The 24,748-nt window shown below is 39.2% G+C and overlaps 2 protein-coding genes across 2 annotated transcripts in view; one reads left to right on the plus strand and one right to left on the minus strand.

Moving 5' to 3' along the window:
• LOC150009148 (S-adenosyl-L-methionine-dependent tRNA 4-demethylwyosine synthase TYW1) overlaps nucleotides 1-7,249 on the minus strand; it is a 162,292-nt gene extending 155,043 nt beyond the window's left edge. Inside the window, exons 1-3 of the mRNA XM_090276914.1 lie at nucleotides 7,089-7,249; nucleotides 6,173-6,300; nucleotides 5,143-5,280 (exon numbers count right to left, since the gene is read on the minus strand). Coding sequence (XP_090133040.1) covers nucleotides 5,143-5,280; nucleotides 6,173-6,300; nucleotides 7,089-7,092 — 270 coding nt within the window. The 5' untranslated portion in view covers nucleotides 7,093-7,249. The remainder of the gene's footprint in view (nucleotides 1-5,142; nucleotides 5,281-6,172; nucleotides 6,301-7,088) is intronic.
• A 793-nt stretch (nucleotides 7,250-8,042) lies between these two features.
• Nucleotides 8,043-13,456, plus strand: SBDS (SBDS ribosome maturation factor). The gene is made up of 5 exons (XM_090276915.1): nucleotides 8,043-8,396; nucleotides 9,030-9,159; nucleotides 9,805-10,005; nucleotides 11,421-11,585; nucleotides 12,708-13,456. Exons 1-5 carry the CDS (start codon nucleotides 8,269-8,271, stop codon nucleotides 12,834-12,836), a joined length of 753 nt encoding a protein of 250 aa, XP_090133041.1. The 5' UTR covers nucleotides 8,043-8,268; the 3' UTR covers nucleotides 12,837-13,456.
• Nucleotides 13,457-24,748: the final 11,292 nt, after the last annotated feature.

Genomic DNA, 24,748 nt, shown 5'->3' on the forward strand with positions numbered 1-24,748 from the left:
TCAGTAAGATTATAGAAGTGGGGACCAAGCACGTGAGGTAGGAGAGATAACAGAGAGGCAGATGTGAGGGCCTCTTGGCCACAGTGAGGACTTTGGCATTTACTCTAAGTGCATGGCAGAGTCATAGCTGAGTTTTACACCCAGGTGAAGATTTCACTTAAATTTTCAGAGTCCCTGGAAGTTGCTTAGTTGAGAATACAATGAAGCCAGGGGAAGGGGCGCAGTGCTGAAATGAAGGCCAATGGTGAGATGACTGTAGTAATCCAGACAAAACACCACGGTGGCTTGGACCAGGGAAAAGTAGCCAGGGTGATGAGAACTGACTGGAATCTGGGTCTATTTATAAATAAAACAAACAGTATTTGCTGACAGGCTGGATATGGGTAGTAAGAAAATAAGTCAAATGGGTTTTTTGAACTAGGCAACTGGAAAAATAAAGTTGTCATTTACTAAAATGAAAAAGATAATAAGTGGAATGGGTTTTGGCAGAAAATCAGAGTTCAATTTTGAGCGTGTTAATTTTGAGTTGTTCTACTAGACATCCATATGAAGATCTATGATAGGCAATTGGATATAAGATTCTGGAGCTGAGGAGTGGTTCAGATAAAAAATAAATTTAGAACCCCATCATCTACTACAGGGAGTGGCAAACTAAAGCTCACAGGACAAATCCAGTCTTCTATTTGTATAAGTAAAGGTTACTGGAATAAGACATGTCCATTTACTGACATGTTGTCTAAGGCCATTTGCACACTACCTCAATGGAGGTAAGTAGTTGCAACAAAGACCATACTGTAAGAGGGAGCCTGGCCAGATCACTGGGGAGCAGGGGAGAAACCCCCAAGAGCCAGCACTTCCCGCCAAGAAAGGAGGCAGTTGCAGGAAGCACCAAAGGCTGCGCACTGAAATAGCGGCTGCACGTGGCATGACTGGGCAACTGTAAACAAAGCAACGTGACTGCGCGAGCTGAGAAGGTCACAGCATACATGTAACGAAGTAACACCCTACCCTGGGCAGGCAGACGCTGCACCTCAGTGTGCAGCCAGGAAACTTCTGCCCCCTTCTGCGAAACGGCGGCTGGAAGTGGGGCAAAGGCTGGGAGCTGACAAAAATGGCGGACACTGGCGCACATTGATGAAAAAGCCACGCACCACTTGTGCATTGAATTCTGGGCTGAGTCTTTAAAATTCAACACCCCAGGAAACGCAGCTTTTCCCCCCACAAGGCTAGCCTAGTCCGCCAGCCGGAGGAGGACCCTAGCAGCCCTCCCACGCAGAAAGTGACAGCAGCGTGGGCTGTGCGGAGCGGGACTCCAGCAAGCACACAGACTAGGTCCAGATGCCTGGAGCTGAACTGTGACGGGAAACCAGCTAAGCAGCCTGAATGATCATGCTGCAGACATCTGAGTTTCACAAAGCATGCTACTTCTAGGAATGGGAGAGGGGATTCCAGATACTTTCTTGAACTGATCTGGCCTATCAGCGGATGGCAGGATTATTAGTCTTTGGGTGTTTTAACCCTGCAGAGGTCATAGTAAAAAAAAGTACAGAGTAGGTCATGTATCCAAGAGATACATTCATTACTACTATGTGCTGAAATACAAAAATAAAAAATAAAAACACTGCAAATTTGCATTTATTATACTTACATAATAAAATACATGATTTTTTATTTATTTTCAGTTACAATCTAGAAATAATTAAAATATAAAAAATTTGTCTCTTCAAAAAATGGAAACATGGATATTGCTAAAAAATAAAAACAAAATAAGGCTTTAACATTAATTAATCAGAAGCTTCAATAGTTGGCTTTGCAAAACGCTTGTAACAGTCATTGCAAACAAAATTGCTATGCTCAAGGCATACTTTCCACAACACCTGCAAAAATATTTTGATAAGTGACTCGTTTTGGACACATAGCACCTAACACTTCTTTTTCTGCTTGTCAAGGAATCCATATCTATGTTGTCATTAGAATTCCTTTAAGTTGCGTTTGAAATAGATGAAATTTTAGGCATAGAGGCTTATGCACATCTGTGGAGATTTCTGAATGCCTTTTTATTTGTTCTGACACTAACTGCATTAACAGATTTCTAATAAATATTCTGCACCATATTTTCACATTGCTGTTCAGCATATGAATACAGTATTCCCTCACTTTTCGCGGGTATTACGTTCTAGACCCTCCCGCGATAGGTGAAAATCTGCAAAGTAGGAACCTTACATTTATTTTAGTATTTATATATATTTTAAGGCTTTATAAACCCTTCCCACACACTTATAAACCATTCCTAGTCCCTTCTTAACCCTTCCCACTCCCTTATTAACCTTTTCCACACTTTTGTAAACACTACTTATGTTCTTAAAACATATTCTACACTCATAAACCTACGTAACTTTAACAACATACGTATACAGTACCGCAAAATCCCACCATACAGCAAAAAATCCGCGATAATTAAATATAATATTTTTAAAAATCCTGCGATACAGTGAGTTAACAATAAGAGAACCACGATATAACGAGGGACTACTGTAGTATGAGCATTATTTCCTGCAATATTCAAGATTGTGTGGAATATAACCACAGGCCTTCTTCTGGTGTTCCTAGTATATGGTCCACAGTGTCAACTCCCGACTTTGGTTGTAATATTCTATTATATCACATGTCATAACCAAACTGACAGCTTAAAGGTTATGGTTCAACATTAATCACCTACAAATGCACAGCTAATCATGTCCTTGAACCTATACACCCAAAATATGTAACAATATTTTTTTAAAAGACTTTGTATCTCTCAGATCAGCCACAACCTCCACAGGGTTAAAGACAGTGGGGCTCTGAGGCAGAAACCTGCCAGTATTCCAAAACTGTATAGCTTTTAAATAAAAAACCCCTTTCCTTTTCCACCAGACTTCTGACTCCAGAGCCTTGCCTATAGGCGGTGAGCAGTAGAATCCCACTGACTGTCCTGCAACAGCACTGGCTGTTTGGTAACAATACGGCTTGCAAAACCTCAAAACCTATAAAACATATACATAGAAATTTTTAAATCAAGCCCTTTATAGAAAAAGTAATTGAAAAATAATGGTTGACATAAAACATTTAACTGAGATTTGGAATTAAAATCCAAAAACCCAGAATGAAAAGAAAAACTTACAGGAAAAGTATGAAAAAAAAGGTCTGAGACATAGAAGACTATCCAAAAGCTCCAACATCCAACTAACAGGAGTTAGAACTACAAAATGGACAGGGAAAAATTTTTGTCCAAGAAATATTAGCAGAATTAATGCAAACAAATATTCAAAGCTAAAGAGCTCAAGAGTCCAACACAATGGCTAAAAAAAGCTCCAACCCAGACATCATCTTGAAAAGTTCCAAACATCAGGGACAAAGATTTGATTCTAAAGGCTTCCAAAGACAAAAAAAAAAATCATCTACAAAGAAATGAAGGTACTAGCCTTCTCATCGGCAATAGTGCCTGCTATAAAACAATGAAGTGATGCCTTCAAAGTTGTAAGAAAAGAAAAAATTTTTCACCTAGTGTTCTATACCCAGCCAAATATGAGTGAGTCCATTAAATGTGAAAGCAGAATAAAGAAAATTCAGGTGGCACAGTTTTAAGGAGGCCCATCTAACCCATATCAACTATGATGTGGGCAACAATATTAACTGAGATTTGAGGAATGTTTGTGTTAACCGACAAATACAAGGAATCTATAACGTTTATTTAAAATTGATAAATCTAGAAACATAGCACAAGAAAGTTAAAGAAATAACCATCAGAGGAACTAAAATAGAAATAGTTAAAAGAGATCCTCTGAAGAGTACTTTTCATTATGAACCCTCTGTATGCCTAAATCTGTTACCATCTGCAAGATTAATTTGATCTTTAAAATATTTTTTTAACATTCATAAAAGTTATGAATAAGATCTTTTATGAATAACATAAAAGGACTTTGTTTTGGTTGCTCAGGTACCTTTTTTACATTTCTCTGTTTCCTGCCTCTGTTGCTGAAAGCCATACTTAATAGTAAGGGAGCTTTATCTATAATGTCCTGGAGCAAAGTACTATACTTGCACTGGAGTACTGAAAAACTAAAAAGTGTTACTCTACAAAATACCCAAAAGAGGGCAGCAGAGCCCTCTTTTGTACAGTACTATACAAAAACCATGGACATTGTTTGAATATTTTAAAATCCATTTTTATGTCAGCCTTAGAATTCTTTCCTAGAAAGCACTAAATAGCTGTGACCTTTATAACAAATAAGAAGGCAGCATATAGATACAATTAAAGAATAAAAAGCATCTTTCAGCTACATATCTGCAGCATATGTATTATAAATAGTATTTCGTGTCTATCATTAATACTTTTAACACTATTAGAAATCAAAGTACATTTCATTAAATAGATGTGTGAAGTTGTGAAATTCTGGGCCCACTACTACTGCCATTCTTTTTTTACTAGTCCCTATTTCTATACCAACAGGCTTCAGTAATGGTCTTGCAACTCTCTCCATTCTGCTAAGAAAGAAGCAAGCTTCACAATAAAAATACCTCACAACAGTGACCACCACACACCACAAATTATCTGTAATTAGGCGCAAGAGATGAAACCTACCAACCATCCCAGAAAGGAAAATCAGATCCCGGAAAGGAAAAAAAGAAGATGAAAGGAGACTGGAAGACCAACTCAGTTCATTGCTAGAAGACACTTTTCAGGGATTTTCTTAAAAGATCAGGAAATCCAATGAAAAGTGTCATAAAAAGTTCTTACCTGGCCGGTGTGGCTCAGTTGGTCGGAGCATCGTCCCATACACCAAAAGGTTGTGGGTTTAATTCCCGGTCAGGGCACATCCTAGGCTGTGGGTTTGATTCCCCAGTTGCAGGGTGTACATGCTGCACTAGATCACTGTTTCTGTTTCTCTCTCTCTCTCTCTCTCTCTCTCTCTCTCTCTCTCTCTCTCTCTCTCTCTCTGTCTCTCTCTCTCTCTCTCTCTCTCTCTGTCTCTTTCTCTCTCTCTCCCCCTCCCTCCCGCCCTCCCTCCCTCCCTCCCTCCCTCGCTCCCTGCCTCCCTAAGATCAATGAACATATCCTTGGTTGAAGATTTTTTTAAAAAGAAAGAAAAAAGACGTTCCTACCTTTGCTGTACCAGTCTGGGAACCATAGAAAATCTTCACTCCAGACACAAAAACTTCCTTCTTTCGAAGAGAGTTATAACCATTTGTCATCAAATCCTGAGTTGCTTTTGGAATTGATTTATCCTGTGAGTTCTTGCCCTTGAAGATAAACAGCTGCACAAATCCATCAAGTTTGAATCTTTTCCTGACTTCAGCAGGAATGAAAAGTAGCACAGATACCAACCCATTTTATTATACTTTTAATCTTTCTGGTTGTACTCCTCAAATACTAACCCTTTGGTATAATTAGGTTCTTAAAAGGCAGAAGTTACATTCCTTAAGACAAAAATGATTCCCATTACAGTAATATATGAATAAAAGTATTATTCAAAGACAAAACTACACACTTCATAATATATTTTAGTAGGATTAGAGTAGAAACTTATTTTCTGATCCTTAATTAGTGGGAAGAGACTACTACCTCTTGAATATATGAAACAGACTTGTTTTCTTTTTATACAAGTTTAACTTTTCGTTACAAAATCTTCTTGCATCTTAAGAATGAGACATCCACAGCATATCAAATAAAAGGTAAATAACTTAGCCCATAATAACTTAACTTCTTAAAAACTGAGAATAAACTTTTTAGGCATTAAAAAAAATGTCTAGAGACTAAACAGAAGTGATTTAAAGATCCTTTTAGCTTTTCTGCATTTTTCTGACTGCCTTAGAAAATCTGTACTCTAAATTCTCTATGAAATCTGATGCCTAAATACTCTTCTATGAAAAAAAAAAAAAAAAAAAACAACTCCAGCCCTGGCTGGTGTGGCTCCGTGGATTGAGTGCCAGCCTGTAAACCAAAAGGTCACCAGTTTGATTCCCAGTCAGGGCACAGGCCTGGGTTGCGGGCCAGGTCCCCAGTTGTGGGTTTGCAAAAGGCAACTGATTGATGTATCTCTTGCACATTGATGTTTCTCTCCCTCTCTTTCTCCCTTCCTTCCCCTCTCTAAAAATAAATAAAATCTGTAAAAATAATAATAACTCCAGTTACCTGCTTTCTGATGGCAATCTGGAAACAAATCCAAAGGCTAATACCAAAGGCAAAGCCCAAATATATGTAAAATCTGTTTATCCATAATGATATTAATGGTGAGAAGTCCCATGTATCCAAAGAAGGACCTAAATTTAAAATGATACATACATGTAATTTTACTTAAAGCTACATATACAAAGATGTCCACCCTTATTTTAAGAATAAAAAATAAATAAAACTCCCAACCTCCATATTCAACAAGGCTAATAAATCTATAGAAAATCAACTCTAATAAAAATATATTATGTGGCAATGTGATAAAATTATAATGCTAACTCAAATATATATAAATATATATATATTACCTTTATTTGGTATCATTTGAAAGCAAGAGAAGGGAACAGAGTCAAAATACTTTATATGGAATTATGAGTTCATTTCGCTATTATGCTTGCTCCATGAGAAAAGCTTTAAATAGTACTAAAACTATTCCCCTTTTTTCTCATTTTTAAAGACCCATGGCTACTTGTAACGGGTTCTTAAGTAACTGGTCCCCCGCTCCATTTTTTGTAGGGAGATATGGATGGACCTGGCCTCAAATGTTAAACCTGGGGTCAATATCAAAAGGCGAAGCCTAAAATGTGGGGTCCACAGAGGCTCCTCCACTCTGAAAAGGTCCTCAATACACGTGGGTAAAGCGGGGGGCGGGGTGTCAGTTTTCTTTGCTCTTTACTTGAGGTTAGAAGCAAAAAGCAAAAAAGCCAAGTCAAACGCAGAGATCAATTTTCCCCTTGCCATCAGCGGTACCGGTCCTGACAAGTGCAACAATCTCTGAAGGGTCTTGAGAACACCACTCTGCCGGGAAAGGGTCTCAGAAAAAGCGGTTTCTTCCTTCCTGCTTCACGAACGTTGTCCGCAGGGGGGGGGGTCTTACCCATGATCCTCAAAGCCCGGGCTCTGCGGCACGACAGGAGACTAGGATGGCGGTCCTGAAAAACCTGGCGGCGAGTTCGAGCACCGGGAGACCGTCAGAACTACCTCGCAGCATTAGCTCTATAACCTGAGACCGCCGAACTGGGGACACTCGCAGGCTCGTGGGATTGGCTTAGAGGGGGAAGGGGCGGGCCCAGAGGAAAGCATCATCTAGAACTCAGGATGAGGAAGCCAGAGCTCGCTGGTCCTACTCGGATTGGCTCAGAGGCTAAAGGGGCGTGCCCAAATTGTGACAAGCACAGCCCAGAACTCGGGGCGGGGCCCCTGGAGTACTCCCGAACTCTCCGTAGCTGGCACCGAGGAGGCAGGAACGGGTCCATCAAGACAGGGATGGCGTAGGAAAAGAAGGGAAGAGGGAGAAGGGGCGTCATCAACCAAGTGCCAACAATCTGTGGGCCCATTTAGACCCCTGTTGAAACACACTAGCTGTAAAAGGGCATTGTGTAGGGGAAACTTGATTATGAACTGGCTCTTAGATGATATGAAGAAATTATAGTTAATCATGCTGGGTGTACCTTAGGAGAGAGTGAAGTATTTAAAACTAAATCTTACGGTGATTTGCTTTAAAATACACAAAAAAAGTGAGGGAGAATGAAACAAGAATGGCGAAATATTTATAATTATTGAAACGGGCTGATGGGTACATGGGCGTTCATTACATTTTTTTCTGTATATATCTTAAAGTTCTTACGTAATGAAATGTTAAGGTGGGTATGAGTGGCCCTGAACTCTGCGGAACTGCGAGACCGGTACTATGTTTCCATCCGGTGTACCAATGTCAGATTCAACAGCCAATCAGAGCTCTTTACCTCATCAGCGAAATTATCTTACCTCAAGAAAGGCGTCTATTTTCGGGCGCGGAATTATGTCGTAAGGGCCGCACTGCGCAGGCGTTATTTCTCGCTTTTCCTGGTTCGGTTTTCGCACAACCTGAAGCCTGCGCAGTACGTCAGTCGAGTGTGTCGCGGCGGCCCGCTAGGCCGAGTTAGCCGCGAGGCTTAGCGCTCTACGGGCGAGACTGTGCAGTGTGCTGTCGGGTCGTTACAGCGACGCGCAGGTGGCTCTCAGACCGGCGGTGCGGGTCCGCCGTGGTTCGTCGGACCCAAATCTAAGCGGCCACAATGTCCATCTTCACGCCCACCAACCAGATCCGCCTGACAAATGTGGCCGTGGTACGCATGAAGCGCGCCGGGAAGCGTTTCGAAATCGCCTGCTACAAAAACAAAGTCGTCGGCTGGCGGAGCGGCGTGTGAGTGACCCTCTGCCGACCCTGGCAGGAGTTGGTAGCCTCTCAGGCGGCCCGCCTCTGGTGGTCGAATAAATGGACCAAGCTGGGGCCGTCTGGGAAAGAAATGGAAAATTTTTCTTGCTGGGAGCGTGAGAAGTCACTTCTTTCCCGAGCTTAGCGCTTAAATCGAGCATTCCTTTTCTGTTTGGTTTGATTTGGGGTTTTTGGTTTGGAGTTTGGTTTTGCTTTGCTTTGATACTGTCACAAAGGTGTAGTTGTAGTTCTTTTGCCAGAATAATGATAAAGGCAAAGAGCCTAGTCCTAGAAGTACTAGCTTTAGTACAAGTGATGTCACAGGTCTTAGTCCATTATCATCAAAGGGCGTAGTGTCTTCACTACTGCCATCTAGGGATCGGTATGCAGCGGCGGCAGCCAGACCCACACCCACACCCACACCCGCCAGTGTTTCATAAGGCGTTTTTCTCCAGTGAGTAAATGCGAATACAAACGCGGTTTGTTTGTTTTTTAATGTTTCTTTGGCACCGAGGGTCTTTTAGGAGTATTTGTTGTTTCTTGCCATGTACATGAGTTACATAAATGAATTTCCCAGTTTCAAGTGTATTGACTTAGGACTTTCTCTCCTGTCCTCACAAGGGAAAAAGACCTTGATGAAGTTCTACAGACCCACTCAGTGTTTGTAAATGTTTCTAAAGGTCAGGTTGCAAAGAAGGAAGATCTCATCAGTGCATTTGGAACAGATGATCAAACTGAAATCTGTAAGCAGGTGGGTTTTAACAGCTGCGGCGTAACTGACCCTAATATCCATTTGTAGCATAAATACTTAGAGGTATGTTAAACTTAAGTATTATTTTTTTGTCATGAACAGTTAGCATGTAATAATATCTGCACGATATCACTTTTAATAATTCAGGACATGGAGTTTTTCATTGAGGTGTAGTTGACATACAATATTTCATTAGTTTGGGGTGTACAACAGTGATTCAACATTTATATACCTTATGAAATGATCACCACAATAAGTCTATTAACCATCTGTCACCATACATAGTTAGGACATAGATGTTTTTTGCCAAAGCTTCTAGAAATTAAATTTTCTACTAAAGTTCCTTATTTTGTTCATTTATATATTTTTTAATGTAACATACCTAAAAATAGAATTTTTTTAAGTAGTTCATTTAGACCCTTTTGCTAAGACTGCCTTTTCCCCTCCTAATCCCAAATAAGTGATATTTTGTAACACAAGATAATCCAATGCATTCTTTAGGCAAAGCTGAAATTATTACCTACATTTCAGTAGCTAGAGAGAATGAAATTTAATTTTCTTAGTTATTCTTGTGGTTAGTTAACAAATAGTATGTAATAAAGACATTGTTTTCTTAAATTTGTTGGGATTTTCTCTTGTTTTTAGATTTTAACTAAAGGGGAGGTTCAAGTATCAGATAAAGAACGGCATACACAGCTGGAGCAGATGTTTAGGGACATTGCAACTATTGTAGCTGACAAATGTGTGAACCCTGAAACGAAGAGACCATATACTGTTATCCTTATAGAGAGAGCAATGAAGGACATCCACTATTCAGTCAAAACCAACAAGAGTACAAAACAGCAGGTTAGTGGTTCTTAATGTTATCAGAAAGTATCTATTAAAATCACCTTTCTCTGAAGAAATCATTAAAATAATTGGTGTATAATAATAAAATGATACTACTTGAAAGTATGTGGGTAGGTTTTGGGGAGAAGGGAGGGAAAGGATATGTATTGTAGAGAGGAAAAATGGAATTTTTTTTTAAGCACAAGTGTACATAGGACTCTCATCTTCCTATCCAAATCAAACCTTTAAACATAAGACTTAGATTCTTAAAGAGTCATTGTAAGTCTGCTTTTTGGATTTTTAAAAAAACTTATATATAATTCACATACCATAAAAGTCACCCTTTTAAAGTATATAATTCGTTGGTATATTCACAGAGCTTTGCAACCTTTCCTACTACCTAATTTGAGAACATTTTCATTACCCCCAAAAAGAAACCCTGTACCCATTAGTAGTCACTATCCCCTCTCACAAGTCCTTGGTATCTTCTGTCTCTGTGGATTTGTCTATTCTGGACATTTCATATAAATAGAATCATACATGTGACCTCTTCAAGGTTCAACCATGCTGTAACATGTATAAGTACTACATTCTTGCTATGATACTTATATTGTTTTTACAGACAAATATTAATGTTTTATGGCTGAATAATATCCCATTATATGGAAATACCATGCTTTATTAACCATTCACCAGTTGATGGATATTTGGCTTGTTTCCACTTTTTAGCTATTGTGAATAATGCTATGAAATTCATTATAGGTTTTCTGAGGACACATATTTTCATTTCTCTATCCCCAGAAGTGAAATTACTAGGTGATATGCTAACTCTGTTTAACCTTTTGAGGAACTGCCAAGTCATTCCAAAACAGCTTTGCCATTTTACATTCCCACAATCAATGTACTGTACAAGGGTCCCAGTTTCTCCACATCCTTGACAATATTTGCTACTGTCTGCCTTTTTGATTATAGCCATCCTGGAGTTAACATTTCTGGTTTTGATTTCCATTTCCTACATGACTAATGATATAAGCATATTTTCGTGTGCTTATTTGCCTGTTGTCTCTCTGGAAAAATCAATGTTTGGATCCTTGGACCACTTTTTAACTGATTGTTGTCTATTTGTCATTGAGTTATAAGAGTTCTTGAATATTCTGTATAGTAATACTTATCAAATATGTGGTTTGCTAATATTTTCTCCCATTCTATGAATTGTCTTTTCACTTTCTTCATAGTTTTTTGAAGCACAAAAGTATTTCATCTTAAAGTTCAATTTACCTATTTTTTAAATCTGTTTGCTTATGCTCATGTCATATCTAAGAAACCATTGCCTAATCCAGCTAGATGGAAACAGCTTTGCTTTGAATACCTTATGAAATAAGGCAGCAGAAGCAGCAAAGGAATTGCAAACATTTTCAGTTTTGTCTTGATAGGCTTTGGAAGTGATAAAGCAGTTAAAAGAGAAAATGAAGATAGAACGTGCTCACATGAGACTTCGGTTCATTCTTCCATTGAACGAAGGAAAAAAGCTGAAAGAAAAGCTTAAGCCACTGATCAAGGTCATAGAAAGTGAAGACTACAGTCAACAATTAGAAATTGTAAGATTAAAGTATTATTTCTTTGCCTCCATGTTACCGAAATAGTTTATTCTCTAGTCATAAATGTGTAACAAACATTAAGAAGGTGTGAACAGTAAGACATTTCCGAAACATTTTACCTAGAATTAGGTAAAAATGTTAAGGTCTAAGTACAACTAAATTGTAGTTAAGCACTTAAAATTTTTTTGTTCCTTTGTTTCCTACTTAAATTACTTATGATAAACTCACGTTGGTCATGTGACAATTAACCCTCATTTAATGACTTATCCAGATTTTCAGATGAGAGTATATTTTACAGTGAGTTTTACATTATGAGGAAGTAAAAGACTAAAAGTTGGTCAGCTTCATTTTTTTTTAAAGAGAGAAGGGAGAGAAACATCAATTTGTTGTTCCACCTCTTTATGCATTCTTTGGTTCATTTTTATGTGCCCTGACTGGGGATTGAACGCACAACCTTGGCATATGGGGATGACGCTCTTAACCAACTGAGCTACCCGGCCAGGGCACCACAGAACATTTTAAAGAAGCAGCAAAAATATCATGCCTTTGGGTCTTCACCCCATAGCTTCAGGCATGGTGTAAACTCAGGTTTCTTGAAATTTATCTCCCTAGACTTTGCAGCAACTTTAGAAATAAATGAGCTCTAGAGGATTGCCGAGCATTCCACTTTAGATGTGACATTCTTTGAAGTTCTAAAATCCTTTCAAAACTTTATTCATGGTTTCCATATAGACCTTCAGGCTTCTCTCCTTAAGGTATGGATAAAAAGAGGTGATTTTATTGAACTAGAAATTGTAATGCTGAGTTTTGGTGTCAAAAGGACGATAGTTTTCTAATCCAACCGCTGTGTCCTGCAGTAAGCTGAGGGATCTGGATAAGTCCATAAACTTTAAACAAGGAGGTGAAGGCCTTGTCACAGGAACCTCCATGCACTTAAGGGTAGGGGCTGAACTACAGCCCAGTTTGCTGCTCTGTGCATCGTCTTCTGTGTTGCGCTGTGAAACTGTAGTAGTAGAGATATCTGGAAAGTACTGTGAGTTTGTCTTAGGGGAAGTTAAACCTGGGTTCATTCTGTTGTATTGCTCCTCTTCACGTGGTGAACAGCTGTATTAAATGTTTCAGGTGTGTCTGATTGACCCAGGCTGCTTCAGAGAAATAGATGATCTAATAAAAAAGGAGACAAGAGGCAAAGGTTCTTTGGAAGTGCTCAATTTGAAAGATGTGGAAGAAGGAGATGAGAAGTTCGAATAACATTCATCAGTCTCTTCAGCGTTGAAACACTAAACCATTTTCATTTCCCAGTCCTGGTTTCTTTCTGCGGTCGGTCAAATACTTGCCCATACTACTTTATGTTTTCCATCTTTGTGTTAAACAAAAAAGACTTTGCTAAATAAGTATTATAATGTAGGGTTAATTTAGTTTTATTTATAAATTGGGGTTAGAGATAAAAAGGAACTCAAGATACAAGTCCGGAGTAGCATTTTGCTGTCTCATGCCTTTGTAGTTTTCCAAGGGGAAAGTTATTTGAGGTAGCTCTTATGGGAAAAAAGTTAAATTTTGTGTATTTTAATACTAATTTGGGGAGGATATGTCTGTATAACAAAAAGGGAGTATTTGGTGAAAAAATAATGCGTGTGTAGGGTAACTATATTATGGCCTAATATAAAACTTGGGTGATGACTTCCTGACTCTCTGAAAAGTAGATATGACTGTACAAGACTTAAATAATTTTCATTAAACATGCTGCCATAACCTAGATTATTATTGGTAAAAAAAGAAAAAAGTCATTTATTTCTAATTCTTAAAGTTTATAATATATGTTAAGATAGCTGAAATTATGAAATCAATAAAAGCATTCTATTTTTATTAAACTATGGCTTGTGTTTCTGGACAGCTTACTAAGCAGTATGCCTTCAACGGGCCTGTTCTGATAAACACCTGATACATCTTAGCTGATATTATTTGAGCAGTAATTGAATTTATTTTAGTATTAACACTTAAATAGACAACGTGCAAGTTTTTAAATCTACTCATCCTCAAAATTTGCGATATTCTAGAATATAAATTTAGGTTTCACTCAAAATAAGCATACAGATGTATTTTGTGGAGAGACATTTTTAACTGAAAAAGAGTTCTTGACTTGAACAGGTCCTGAAAACACATTGAATTTACTGCTAGTCCAAGTTCCCAGAAATGTCCCATTTTAAAATATCTTCAGTTGAAATGAAGTCAAAAAAATATTTCGTGCCAAAATATATCCTTGGTTGATAACATGGGAACAAACTTTAATGTTGAATTGAACTATTGTTTTGATATAATCCTTAAGAATACCCCCATCACTGATACCATTTTAATTGAATAATATAAAGTTGAAGTCCCTGGAAATTATTTTAACCGATGAAGTTTACACTTTAATTTATTTCCAGCTTAAACAGTTAAAGCAGTGTTTCAGGTCAAAAGTCATAGTTATTAAAAATGTTCAATAACTGCATCTTCAATTGGAAAAGAGAAGCAAGCAGTTATTTTAACACTGCTTTAAGTTTTTCTCATTCTTATCATTCATCTCTTAAAAAGCTGGAGCTTCAAGAAATCTCAGGTGTAGATCACATCTGAGTAATGCTTTGACCTAAAAGAAATGTTTATATCAGCGATTTTCAATCTTTTTTCATCTCATGGCACACATAAACTAATTTATAAATAAATAAAATTCTATGACACACCAAAAAATATATTTTTTGCCGATCTGACCAAAAGAACAATTTTGATTCATTCACACTGGCTATTGTGTTGGCTCTTGCCATTTTTTTATTTGAAAAATCTAAGGGGCCCTGGCCAGGTGGCTTGGTTGGAGCAGCATCCCGTGCACCAAAAGGTTGTGGGTTTGATTCTCGGTCAGAACACATACCTAAGTTGTGGGCTACAATGGGTTATTTTAAGGATTGATCTATTTTCTTTTCTCAATACAAACTATTTTGTACATTTGGTCAGAATGGCGTTTCAGAATTAACCCTATTCTATTAGCACAGCTCTCTTCTGTGCAGCTTCTCTCGTATCCATACACTATTATGTGCTTCAGCCTATGGAACCTCGCACCAATCTGAAATTCTCTGATAGGCCTGAGTTTTGCCCTACACTGTAAAACAGCTGCTTAAGTACCTGTCCAGAATGATAGGTTGTAAGTTCCTCAAGGGCAGGAGAGTCGCCACTTGCGTGTATCCCACCATGTAGATATGGAATAGATGTCTGCAGAGTAATAAGTGTGCTCTCAATGAGGGTCCGTGCCTTCCAAAGTGAGGATGAGTGATAACAAATTTGGCCAATGGCTCTTTCAAATCCATCATTAAAGCTGGAGTAGAGTTTTCATCAGAGCCGGAGCTTCGCACCCCTCACACTGATGCATGCTGGTTTGCCTCCTGGTGGTTTCCAGTCTGCGCGGATCCTCTCAGCCTGCAGAGTAGCAGTCTGCCTGCAGGCAGCCTTTCACATTTGCCCCAGGGTGTCATAAACATCGTATTCAGCAGGCTGTGATGGAGGGAGGGCGGGGATTGGGTAGCACTCATAACCAGTAACCACACATGATTTCAACCTGCATGTCACCTACCCTCAATCCCACATCATAAGGTCCCTGTGATTTGGTAGTAGTGAGGCTCCTTCTTGCCTTTATAGTTTTTTGTATATCTGCTCTTAACATAATTGAAGTTCAAGGTATTGATTATCTGGAAATATTTTTCTGCTACAGCACAACGGAGGTGGCAGTTGGCCACTAACAGCTCTTAATAGCTGGGATGACAAAGGCCGTTAATTTTCATCACGTGTTTATCCAGGATGTTAGTAAGAGTCTGAATGTCATTTTATAGCATCAACAATTCTGACCAAAAAGTACAATCCTCACCTATGTTGTCATCATCCTGGATATTCCAGCTTGTACCCAGGGATAATTTCACAGCACTGAGCACACATAGCTGAATGGCCCAGGGCCCTTCCAAACACCTCGGGAAGAGTCACCAGTTTCACCAGATTCCTAATCGAATTTCTATAGATTTTTGGTTGGCAGAGAATGGCGATATATGGGTTGAGGGATTGAAGAAAGAGCCACTTTTACTGCAGAGCAGTGGACCTGTCGCCTACATTCATGTGGAAATTTTTCTGTCTGATGAGCCACTTGAATGCCAAGTTTCATGAGTGGCACTCTTCTTGCAGACAAGCATAACCAACATGCTTCTCAAGGGAAAAGATCTACAAGCTGATTTCTTACTGTCATGTGGAAAGTATGAAGTCTGAGGACCTTACATGTAATTAAGGTAAAATAGTTCGTGGATTTAAAGTTAAAACTTTGCAGATTACAGAAAGTTTTGGGGGACATACACTGGCATGACAAAGGGATAATAAGAAAGCAAGCATTTCTTAATGAAATTTGTATAAAGAGATGTAATTCTGTAACGCTTGAATGATAACTGCCTGATTTTCTCAAGAGACATGGTGATTGTTCAGGAGTTGAATAATTTTATTGAACATGATGTCATAATTAAGGTATTTTATAATAATGTAAAATCTTTTAAAAAGGAGTTATTACTGTAGTTGTGATTTTGCTTTGAAGTAAAAAAAGTTAACATTACAACTATGTAGATAAAATTGTCTATTACCAAATCAAGCAAAAGTAGCTAGGGAAATCTCTTCCAAGTATGGAGGGTGTATACCCTCGAAATATTCATGAAAATCACTTCGGAGGCCCCTCTAATATAGACAGACATCTTCCAGAGCAGTGGAAACTAGATAGAAATAAGCTGTTAAGGTTTCAATTCAGAAAGCTGAGTGAGCATTTGTATTAAGTAGCCGAGTGAGCATTTGTATTAAGTAGCCATGGCTGGAGAAGACAAATTGTTTACAAATATGAACCTTCAATTCTAAGTCGCAAGGGCAGTCAATCACAAGTATTGACACACCATAAAACTGCTTCTTACAGGGACAACTTACATAGTGTGTTCTTGTGTCACAAGGGTCACAGGTTTACTCACCCAAGCAACCTGAGGAAGTCAGCTAGTCCTTAATAAAATGTTTATCCCCAAATGCTGAAATCCTTTTTCTCAACAATAATTCCAAAGTTTATGTTTATGAGAGAAATGGTATGAGAATTTTTGAGTTTTTAAAATGTTCAGAGAAATTTTTATGAAGTGATTGATCCCCCAAACTCCTTGCTAACACAACTCCAAAATTAATACCCTATAGCTGACTTTAAGAGTCTGGAAGAAAACTTGGTAAGGACAACCCAGACAATTTTGAAAAAGATTAGTTAAAAGGAAATTGTCTTACCAAGTAATAAAACTTTCTATAAAGTTGCAATGGTCAAGGCAATATAGAATCGGCACAGAACAGGCCAATCAGTGTAACAGAACAGGGCCCAGAGATGGGAGCCCAAGACCCAAAATAGATAAAGATGCAATATATCATAAGTGCAGCTCTGGTAAGCAGAATAATACCCCCACCCACCCACCCACCCAACCAAAAGATGTCCATGCTCTAATCTCTGGAACCTGTGAATATATTTCCTTATATGGCAAAAGAAACTTTGCATACAGATTAAAATTACCTTAAAAATAGGGAAATGATCCTGGATTATCCAGGTGGTCCCATTGTAATCACATGAGCCCTTAAAAATGGATGAGAAAAGCATAATGACTGGTTCCCAGGAAAGAAGCAATGCAAGAGGGCGCAGGAGAGATTTGAAATGTGAGAAGTACTTAACCTGCTGGCATTGAAAATGGGGGAATGGGACCACACACCAAAGAATACAGACAGCTAGAAAGGGCCCTCAGCTGCCAGCCATCAGGGAAGTGGGGGCCTTAAAGGAACTAAATTCTACCAACCACCTGAAAGAGTAAGGAAACAGATTCTCCCTTAGAGGCCCCAGGATGAAACACAGCCCTGCTGACCCTTTGATTTTAGCCCAGGAGATGGCACTACGCTCCTGATATATGGAACTGGAAGGTAATACATTTGTATGTTTCAAACTGCTAAATTTGTGGTAATTTGTTATGACAGAAGTAGAAACTATAGATTATGGGTATTTCATTATAATCGGCAAAAAATGGTTGGTTTGCTAAATGACATCTGCATAATTGGCTGTAGATCAGCAAAGTTAGACTCTTACCTCTTGGCAGAAAAAATTAACTTTTACATGAATTCTAGAAATTAGTGTATAAATAAAACCAGGGAAGTGTTAGAAAATATAGGAAAATAATAAAAGAGGGTTTCTGAAGAGAAACAGGAACCTAGAAACTATAAAGGAAAATACTAAAAGATTTAACTACATATAAGCTTGGTGCAAAAATAATGTCCGATTTCGAGGTCTGTTTTAAAAATGAAAAAGCCTATGATTATGAAAATATTTATTTGTTAACATAACCTCCCAGTGGACAGCTACAGACCACATCGGAGCACCACCACCCTGCCTCTGCACAGCTGATCCTCCACAGAGGGTGGAAGTTGGTGGTCAGTGGTCACAGCCAGTCCTTGCAGCTGACTGGCCTGGGTAAATCCCTCCCATTGGTCTGCCAATTGCAACCAAGGCTCAACTACAAAAGAACGATGTACTCAGCCCACATGAAGGGTGCACCTTGAGTACCCAGCTTGGGTGACAGGGGAGGCTGTGCTATTGGATCCTACAGGACACCTACTACATTAGGCCATATTCCCAAGACACAGAATCAAAGCAGCTCCACTCAATACACAGAAACAAACACAGGGAGCCTGCCAAATTAAGGAGGCAAAGAAATATGGCCCAAATTAAAGAACAGAACAAAACCCCAGAAAAAGAATTAAATTGAACAGAGATAGCCAACCTATCAGATGTAAGTTCAAAACACTGGTGATCAGGATGCTCAAGGAAATGATTTGAATATTGCCACAAAATAAAGGAAGAAGTGAAAGTTATACAAAGTGAAATAAAGAAAAATATACAGGGAACCAACAGTGATGGGAAGGAAGTCAGGACTCAAATCAACAATTTGGAACAAAAGGAAGAAATAAACATTCACCCAGAACAGAAAGAAGAAACAAGAATTGAAAAAAATGGGGAGAAGATTAGGAACCTTTGGGACAACTTAAAACGTGCCAATATCCAAATTGTAGGGGTGCCAGAGGAGAAGAGGACGAGCAAGAAATTGAAAACTTACGTGAAAAAATAATGAAAAAAAAACTTGGTAAAGAAATAGACATACAAGTCCAGGAAGCACAGAGTCCCAAACAAGCTGGACCCAAAGAGGACCACACTAAGACACATCATAATTAAAATGCCAAAGGTTAAAGATAAAGAGAGAATCTTAAAAGCAGCAAGAGAAAAGCAGAGAGTTACCTACAAAGGCATTCCCATAAGACTATAAGCTGATTGCTCAAAAGAAACTTTGCAGGCAATAAGGGGATGTCGAGAAGTATCTGAACTGATGAAAAGCAAGGACCTACAACCAAGATTACTCTATCCAGCAAAGCTATCACTTAGAATGGAAGGGCAGATAAAGTTCTTCCCAGACAAGGTAAAGCTAAAAGAGTTCATCATCACCAAGCCATTATTATATGAAATATTAAAGGGACTTACTTAAGAAAAAGATCAAAACTATGAACATTAAAATAACAACAAATTCACAGCTATCAACAACTGGATCTAAAAAATAAAAACAAAAACAAAGCAAACAATGAGAATAGGAACAGCATCATAGGTGTGGGGATCATTTGGAGGGTTATCAGCTGGGAGGGGGAAGGGGGAGAAATGGGAAATGGTTCAGGGACCAAGAAGCATAGTTGGTACACTCAAAATAGACAGGGAAGTTAAGAATAGTACAGGAAAGGGTGAAGCCAAAGAACTTAAATGCATGATCCATGGACATGAACTAAGGGGTGCAGGTATTACTGGAGGGAAGGGTGGTATCAGGTTGGGGGCAGAGCAGAGGGTAAAAAACTGGGACAACTGTAATAGCATAAATAATAAAATATACTTTAAAAAACTAAAGCATAAAAAAGTATTAAATATATATACCTTTTGACAGCAATTACATTTAGGTGTCTTATCCTCCAGAAATAAAATTATCTAAATTCTAAGGATACACACACAATGATATTTTCTGCGTGTAAGAACTGAAAATAACCATCAATAGCAAATCATTAAATAGAGATACCTCCTTATTGTGAAATTTTAAGTATTTTTACAAATGCAAATTATCTATCAACACCTGTGTGTCCTGTTAACCTAAAAATAAAAGGTCTTTCAAAGTGAGAGGCAACAAGCATTTGTGTGAGATCAGAGAATTTGGGACACACTGATTCAGGCCCAAATAGTGTTCTGATTAGGAGACAAAGGCAATGAATATTTATGAGAAATGGGAGGGAAACAATTACATCAACAGAAGGAAAGTGTTACTATTGCTGCTGATAAACTAACACCGTGCAATTAATTCTAAATGGTTTATTTTCAATCCCCCAGTCATTTTATCTGTTTTCTTGTTGTCTTTGCAAATAGTTATTTGGAGCACATGGTTACTTGAGTCCCAGTCCAAAGGTTATTTTGCCTTGTTTTCAGCTTCCAAAGTTTTGAGACATAAGACATACAAGTCAGTTCCTCCAGTGTCAAAGCTCTGGCTCCATTTTTAAGGGGCTCCGTTTATTGCCAGCCCTATAGAGACCTATAATCCATAATGTCCATGGTAATAAGAAGGGGAGGAATAAAATTATAGAACAATATATTATGGTGTTATCCCATTTTTGTACCTTTCTCAGAGGAAAACCCCTAAATATGTATGTATAGATTTAGGTACGTTCGAAAGAACACAGAGGAATCTATGGAAGGAACTAATACGATTCCCACAGATATATTAGAGTCAGCAAGATTACTTTTGAAACTAAAAAACAACAAATTTTCAAAAGAATAATAAACTACTTATTGTTGGTCTTAAAAATAATTTTATTGGTAAAGTAAGATAATTTATCTCTTAATGGCTAGTTTTTAATATGAAAATGTTTATTATATCCAAAATACTTTGATAACTGGTTGTTTTGCTGCAATACGAAACTTCACCAGATTCCATTTGGCTTTATGCCATAATTCATTTTTAACATTAATTTTATATTATAGATGACATACAACTACCTTAGTTTCATGTATAGAACATAGTAAGTCAACATTTATATAGCTTACAAAGTTATCACCACAATAAGTCTAGTAACCATCTGTCAGCATACAGTTATTATTGACTGATATTCTCTATGCTGTACTTCACATTCCCGTGATTTATTTTATAACTGGAATTTTGTACTTCTTAATCCCATCCCCTTTTCTACCCAACCCCCTACCCCCATCCCCTGAGTTTGTTCTATGAGTTTTTTTCTATTTCATTTTTTTTATTCCACATGTAAGTGAAATCATATGGTATTTGTCTTTCTATGACTTATTTCACTTAACATGATACTCTCTAGGTTCATTCAAGTTGTCACAAATGGCAAGATTTCATTGTTTATGGCTGAGTAATATTCCACATCTATCAATGGAAATCTAGGTTGCCTCCATATCTTGGCTATTGTGAACAATGCTGCAAGGAATATAGGGGTGCATATATCTTTTTGAATTACTGTGCTAATTTCATTTGGATAAATACTCAGAAGTGGAACTTCTAAAAAATTTTAAGATATTATTTATTTATTTTTAGAGAGAGGGGTAGGGAGGAAGAGAAGGAGCAAAACATCAATGTGCCAGAGAAACATTGATTGGTTGCTTCTTGCAAGGCCCCAACCAGAGACCTGACCCACAACCCAGGCATGTGACCTGACCAGAAATCGAACCAGCAACCTTTCCATCTGCAGTACGACACCCAACCCACTGAGCCACACCACTCAGGGCAGAAGTGGAACTGTTGGGTCATAACATACAATAGTTCTATTTTTATTTATTTTTTAGTTTTCCATGGTGGCTGCACTAATATACAGTCTCATCAACAGTGCATAATGGTTCCCTTTTCTCCATATTCTTGCCAACAATTGTTATTTGTTGTTTTATTGATAATAGCCATTCTGTCACACGTAAGGTGACATCTCATTGTGGTTTTGAATTGCATTTCCCAGCGTTTGATGTTGCCTCTATTTTTTTTTTTTTTTTTTTTTGTCCTCACCTGAGGACATGCTTATTGATTTCAGAGAGAGGGGAAGGGAGGGAGAGAGGAAGAGAAACATCAATCAGTTGCCTCCCGTATGAGCACCAACTGGGGACCAAACCTGAAACCTAGGTGTGTGCCCTGACCAAGACTCAAACTCACAACCTTTCGGTTTATGGGATGATGCTCCGATCAACTGAGTGACACCAGTTAGAGCTGATGTTTCCACTACTTTCATTTTAGCAATTCTGATAGGTGTGTAGTGATATCTTATTGTGGTTTTAATTGGCATTGCCATCTAAGAACCACCCACATCCGCACATGTGCATGTTTCATCCATTTGTTGCCAATACTTTCAGATTCTGCGTAGACCACCTCAAGGATCATTTCTGCTTTGCTTGCCTTGCTTACGCTTTTGACATCTCTCATTTTTTTCAGAGTCTAACCCAGGCCAAAATCTCTAACATCACTATCACCAAAAGTTGCATAGCCCATTCCTCAGATATTGCACACTTTGACCAAACTCTTGGCTTATTTCCAACTCATACTACTTCCACCCCGTGCATCCCCCAATGAAACCCACCCACCCAGTCCAATACACAGCATGTTACTGTTGCACCAACAACTTTATGGGTAAATTACTTATACCCTTAAGCTACAGGCTGTCATTTTTTTTTTGTATCTCGGTATGGCGAAAATGCGTATGACTAGGTAGGATCAGTTACTCCCTTTTCTAGCTTCCATGGCGTTATGTGTTATTGGAGCAGAGGGTGGAGGGGGATGCGTGCAGGAAGAAGGATGGGGACAGGAAGTGCAGCACTGGTCTCCCTGCCCAGTGTCTGCCTGGATGGAACCTGGGCTTCCATGAGTGCCATATGGACATCTTTAGGGCATAGGCAAAGCAAGAACTGTCTTCCTGGACCAACCTCCCATTCCTCCAGCAGCACTAGGGGCAAGGCCATAGCTCTCCAGGCCAGCACCACCTTAAGGTGTGGGCCACATCAGGCAAACCAAAGTGGAACAGGCATAGATCATAGGCTGGTGAACTTGCTCTGTAGGGACTGGGGGATGACAGCTGCTCTAAGTGCCGAGGGTTGCTTGGAAGCCAGAAGCCAAGGCATCAGGCCCTCAGTGGTGTGGCTCAGTGGGCGGGGCATCATCCTGCAAACTAAAAGGTCACCAGTTTGATTCCCAGTCAGGGCACATGCCTGGGTTGTGGGCTTGGTCCTTGGGTGGGGGAGTGTGAGAGGTAACCATCATGTTTCTCTCCCTCTTTCTGCCTCCCTTCCCCTCTCTCTAAAAATAAATAAAATCTTAAAAGATTTTGTAGTCTGATATCTTGAAATCACATTGACCAGACCTTCATTTCTAAGGTGAAGAAGCAATTAAAACAAAGCACAAAAAAAAAAAAAAAAGGACACCCCTAGTTAAAACCTTTGTGTCTCTAAATGCTTTCTCCATCCACCACTTCATCACTCCCCTGCCCCTTCCTCAACCCTCTAGCGCAAGTACAGCATCTAATCCAGTTGTCACCTCTTGCAGGGTCATCATGCCTTGGCCTTTACTTGATGAAATACGTATGAATTTGTTTTCCTTTTACTCTTTGTCAGTTAGTCTCGTATTTTCTTAATTACATGTTGGTAGATGATGTTCTCTCTCTTTTCAGGATAGCAACATTTTTACAAAGAGGGGGACAAAACTGATAAGGTTATGCTCAAGAAGCCAGAGAAGGCCAAAGGGTCCAGTGCCCCAAGTGTGACTTTGATTCTGCTCTTCCGTGCGCTCACTGGTGGCCTGCAGCTGCCCCAGCACTAGTGGCCCCCGGGCAGTCCTGGAGCAGGAAAGCTGCCAGGGGAGAAGGGAGAGTCCAGCCCAGGTAGCAAGCAGACCACCGCAGTGCCCATCCTGGGTGCCCAAGTGGGAACCCCTGGGCCGAGGAAAGGTGGATTACCCAGCTTTTCCGAAAATGATGGCATGTGAACCGGTCACGTGGTCATGGACATGGTACAGGGCAGATGCTAAGATTCGGTTGAAAGCCAGCGACAAAAGGATCCGGAGTCAGACATTTTTGCAAGGGATTTCCAGATCCAGGATGTGATATGAGAGCCAGGCTGGTGAGGAAGGGGCAGGGGAGTGATCAAGTGGTGGAGGGAGAAAGAATTTAGAGACACAAAGGTTTTAACTAGGAGTATCATTTTTTTGTTTGTTTTGCTTTGCCTTGTTTTGATTAATGGCTTCTTCACTTTAGAAATGAAGGTCTAATCAATGTGATTTCAAGATGTCAGACTCCAAAGTTCTGAAACTGGAGCTTGTAACTTGCTCAACTGCAGAGACTATAACTTGCTCAAAACGACAAAACTAATTCTTGATAGCTAGAATCTTGGCATTTAGACTCAGAAATCTCTGAGCTGTAAGGGTCCTCATAAATTATCTACATCAATGTTTTTGAAATTGCAGGCTGCTTGCCATTATTTGGCTGTGCAACTGGAGGTCAAGCCTAGCTTTTTAATTAAATATGTAAGGTCAAGCCTGGTTTTTTAATTAAACAGAACACTAAAATTTTAAAATATCAGTGTGTATCATACACAGGGCAACTATCATTTCGTGAGACTTATATTAACATCCTTTCAGGCACCAGTTTTCATACACTCCACCAATGACATGAACCCACAGTATAGGCCGCACCTGCCGCACCGCTGCCAATGGGAGACTGAAGCTGGGGGAGTCTCTGCTTTGTTAGTTCTCATCCACCAAAAGGTAGCCAGAGGTGACCCTCTAGCCTCACTCCTGGACACCTCCCCTCACTCATCATGTCATTATAATAAACATTACAGAGTGCCAGACACTGCTCTAAGCAATTTGTATTAATTAACTTGCTGGATCCTCACCACATTCAAGTGGGTACTGTTCTCTTTATTTTACAGATGAGGAAACTGGGGCACTGGGCTGGGGCAGGACCTGTACCTGCCGTGCTGCACCCCCGTTCAGAGAACTCCCTTCCTGGCCCAGGTGGTGCTACATCTCCCTGCA

The sequence above is a fragment of the Furipterus horrens genome, unplaced genomic scaffold, assembly GCF_987537825.1.
Source record: "Furipterus horrens unplaced genomic scaffold, mFurHor1.1.pri manual_scaffold_5, whole genome shotgun sequence".
Lineage (NCBI taxonomy): Eukaryota > Metazoa > Chordata > Mammalia > Chiroptera > Furipteridae > Furipterus > Furipterus horrens.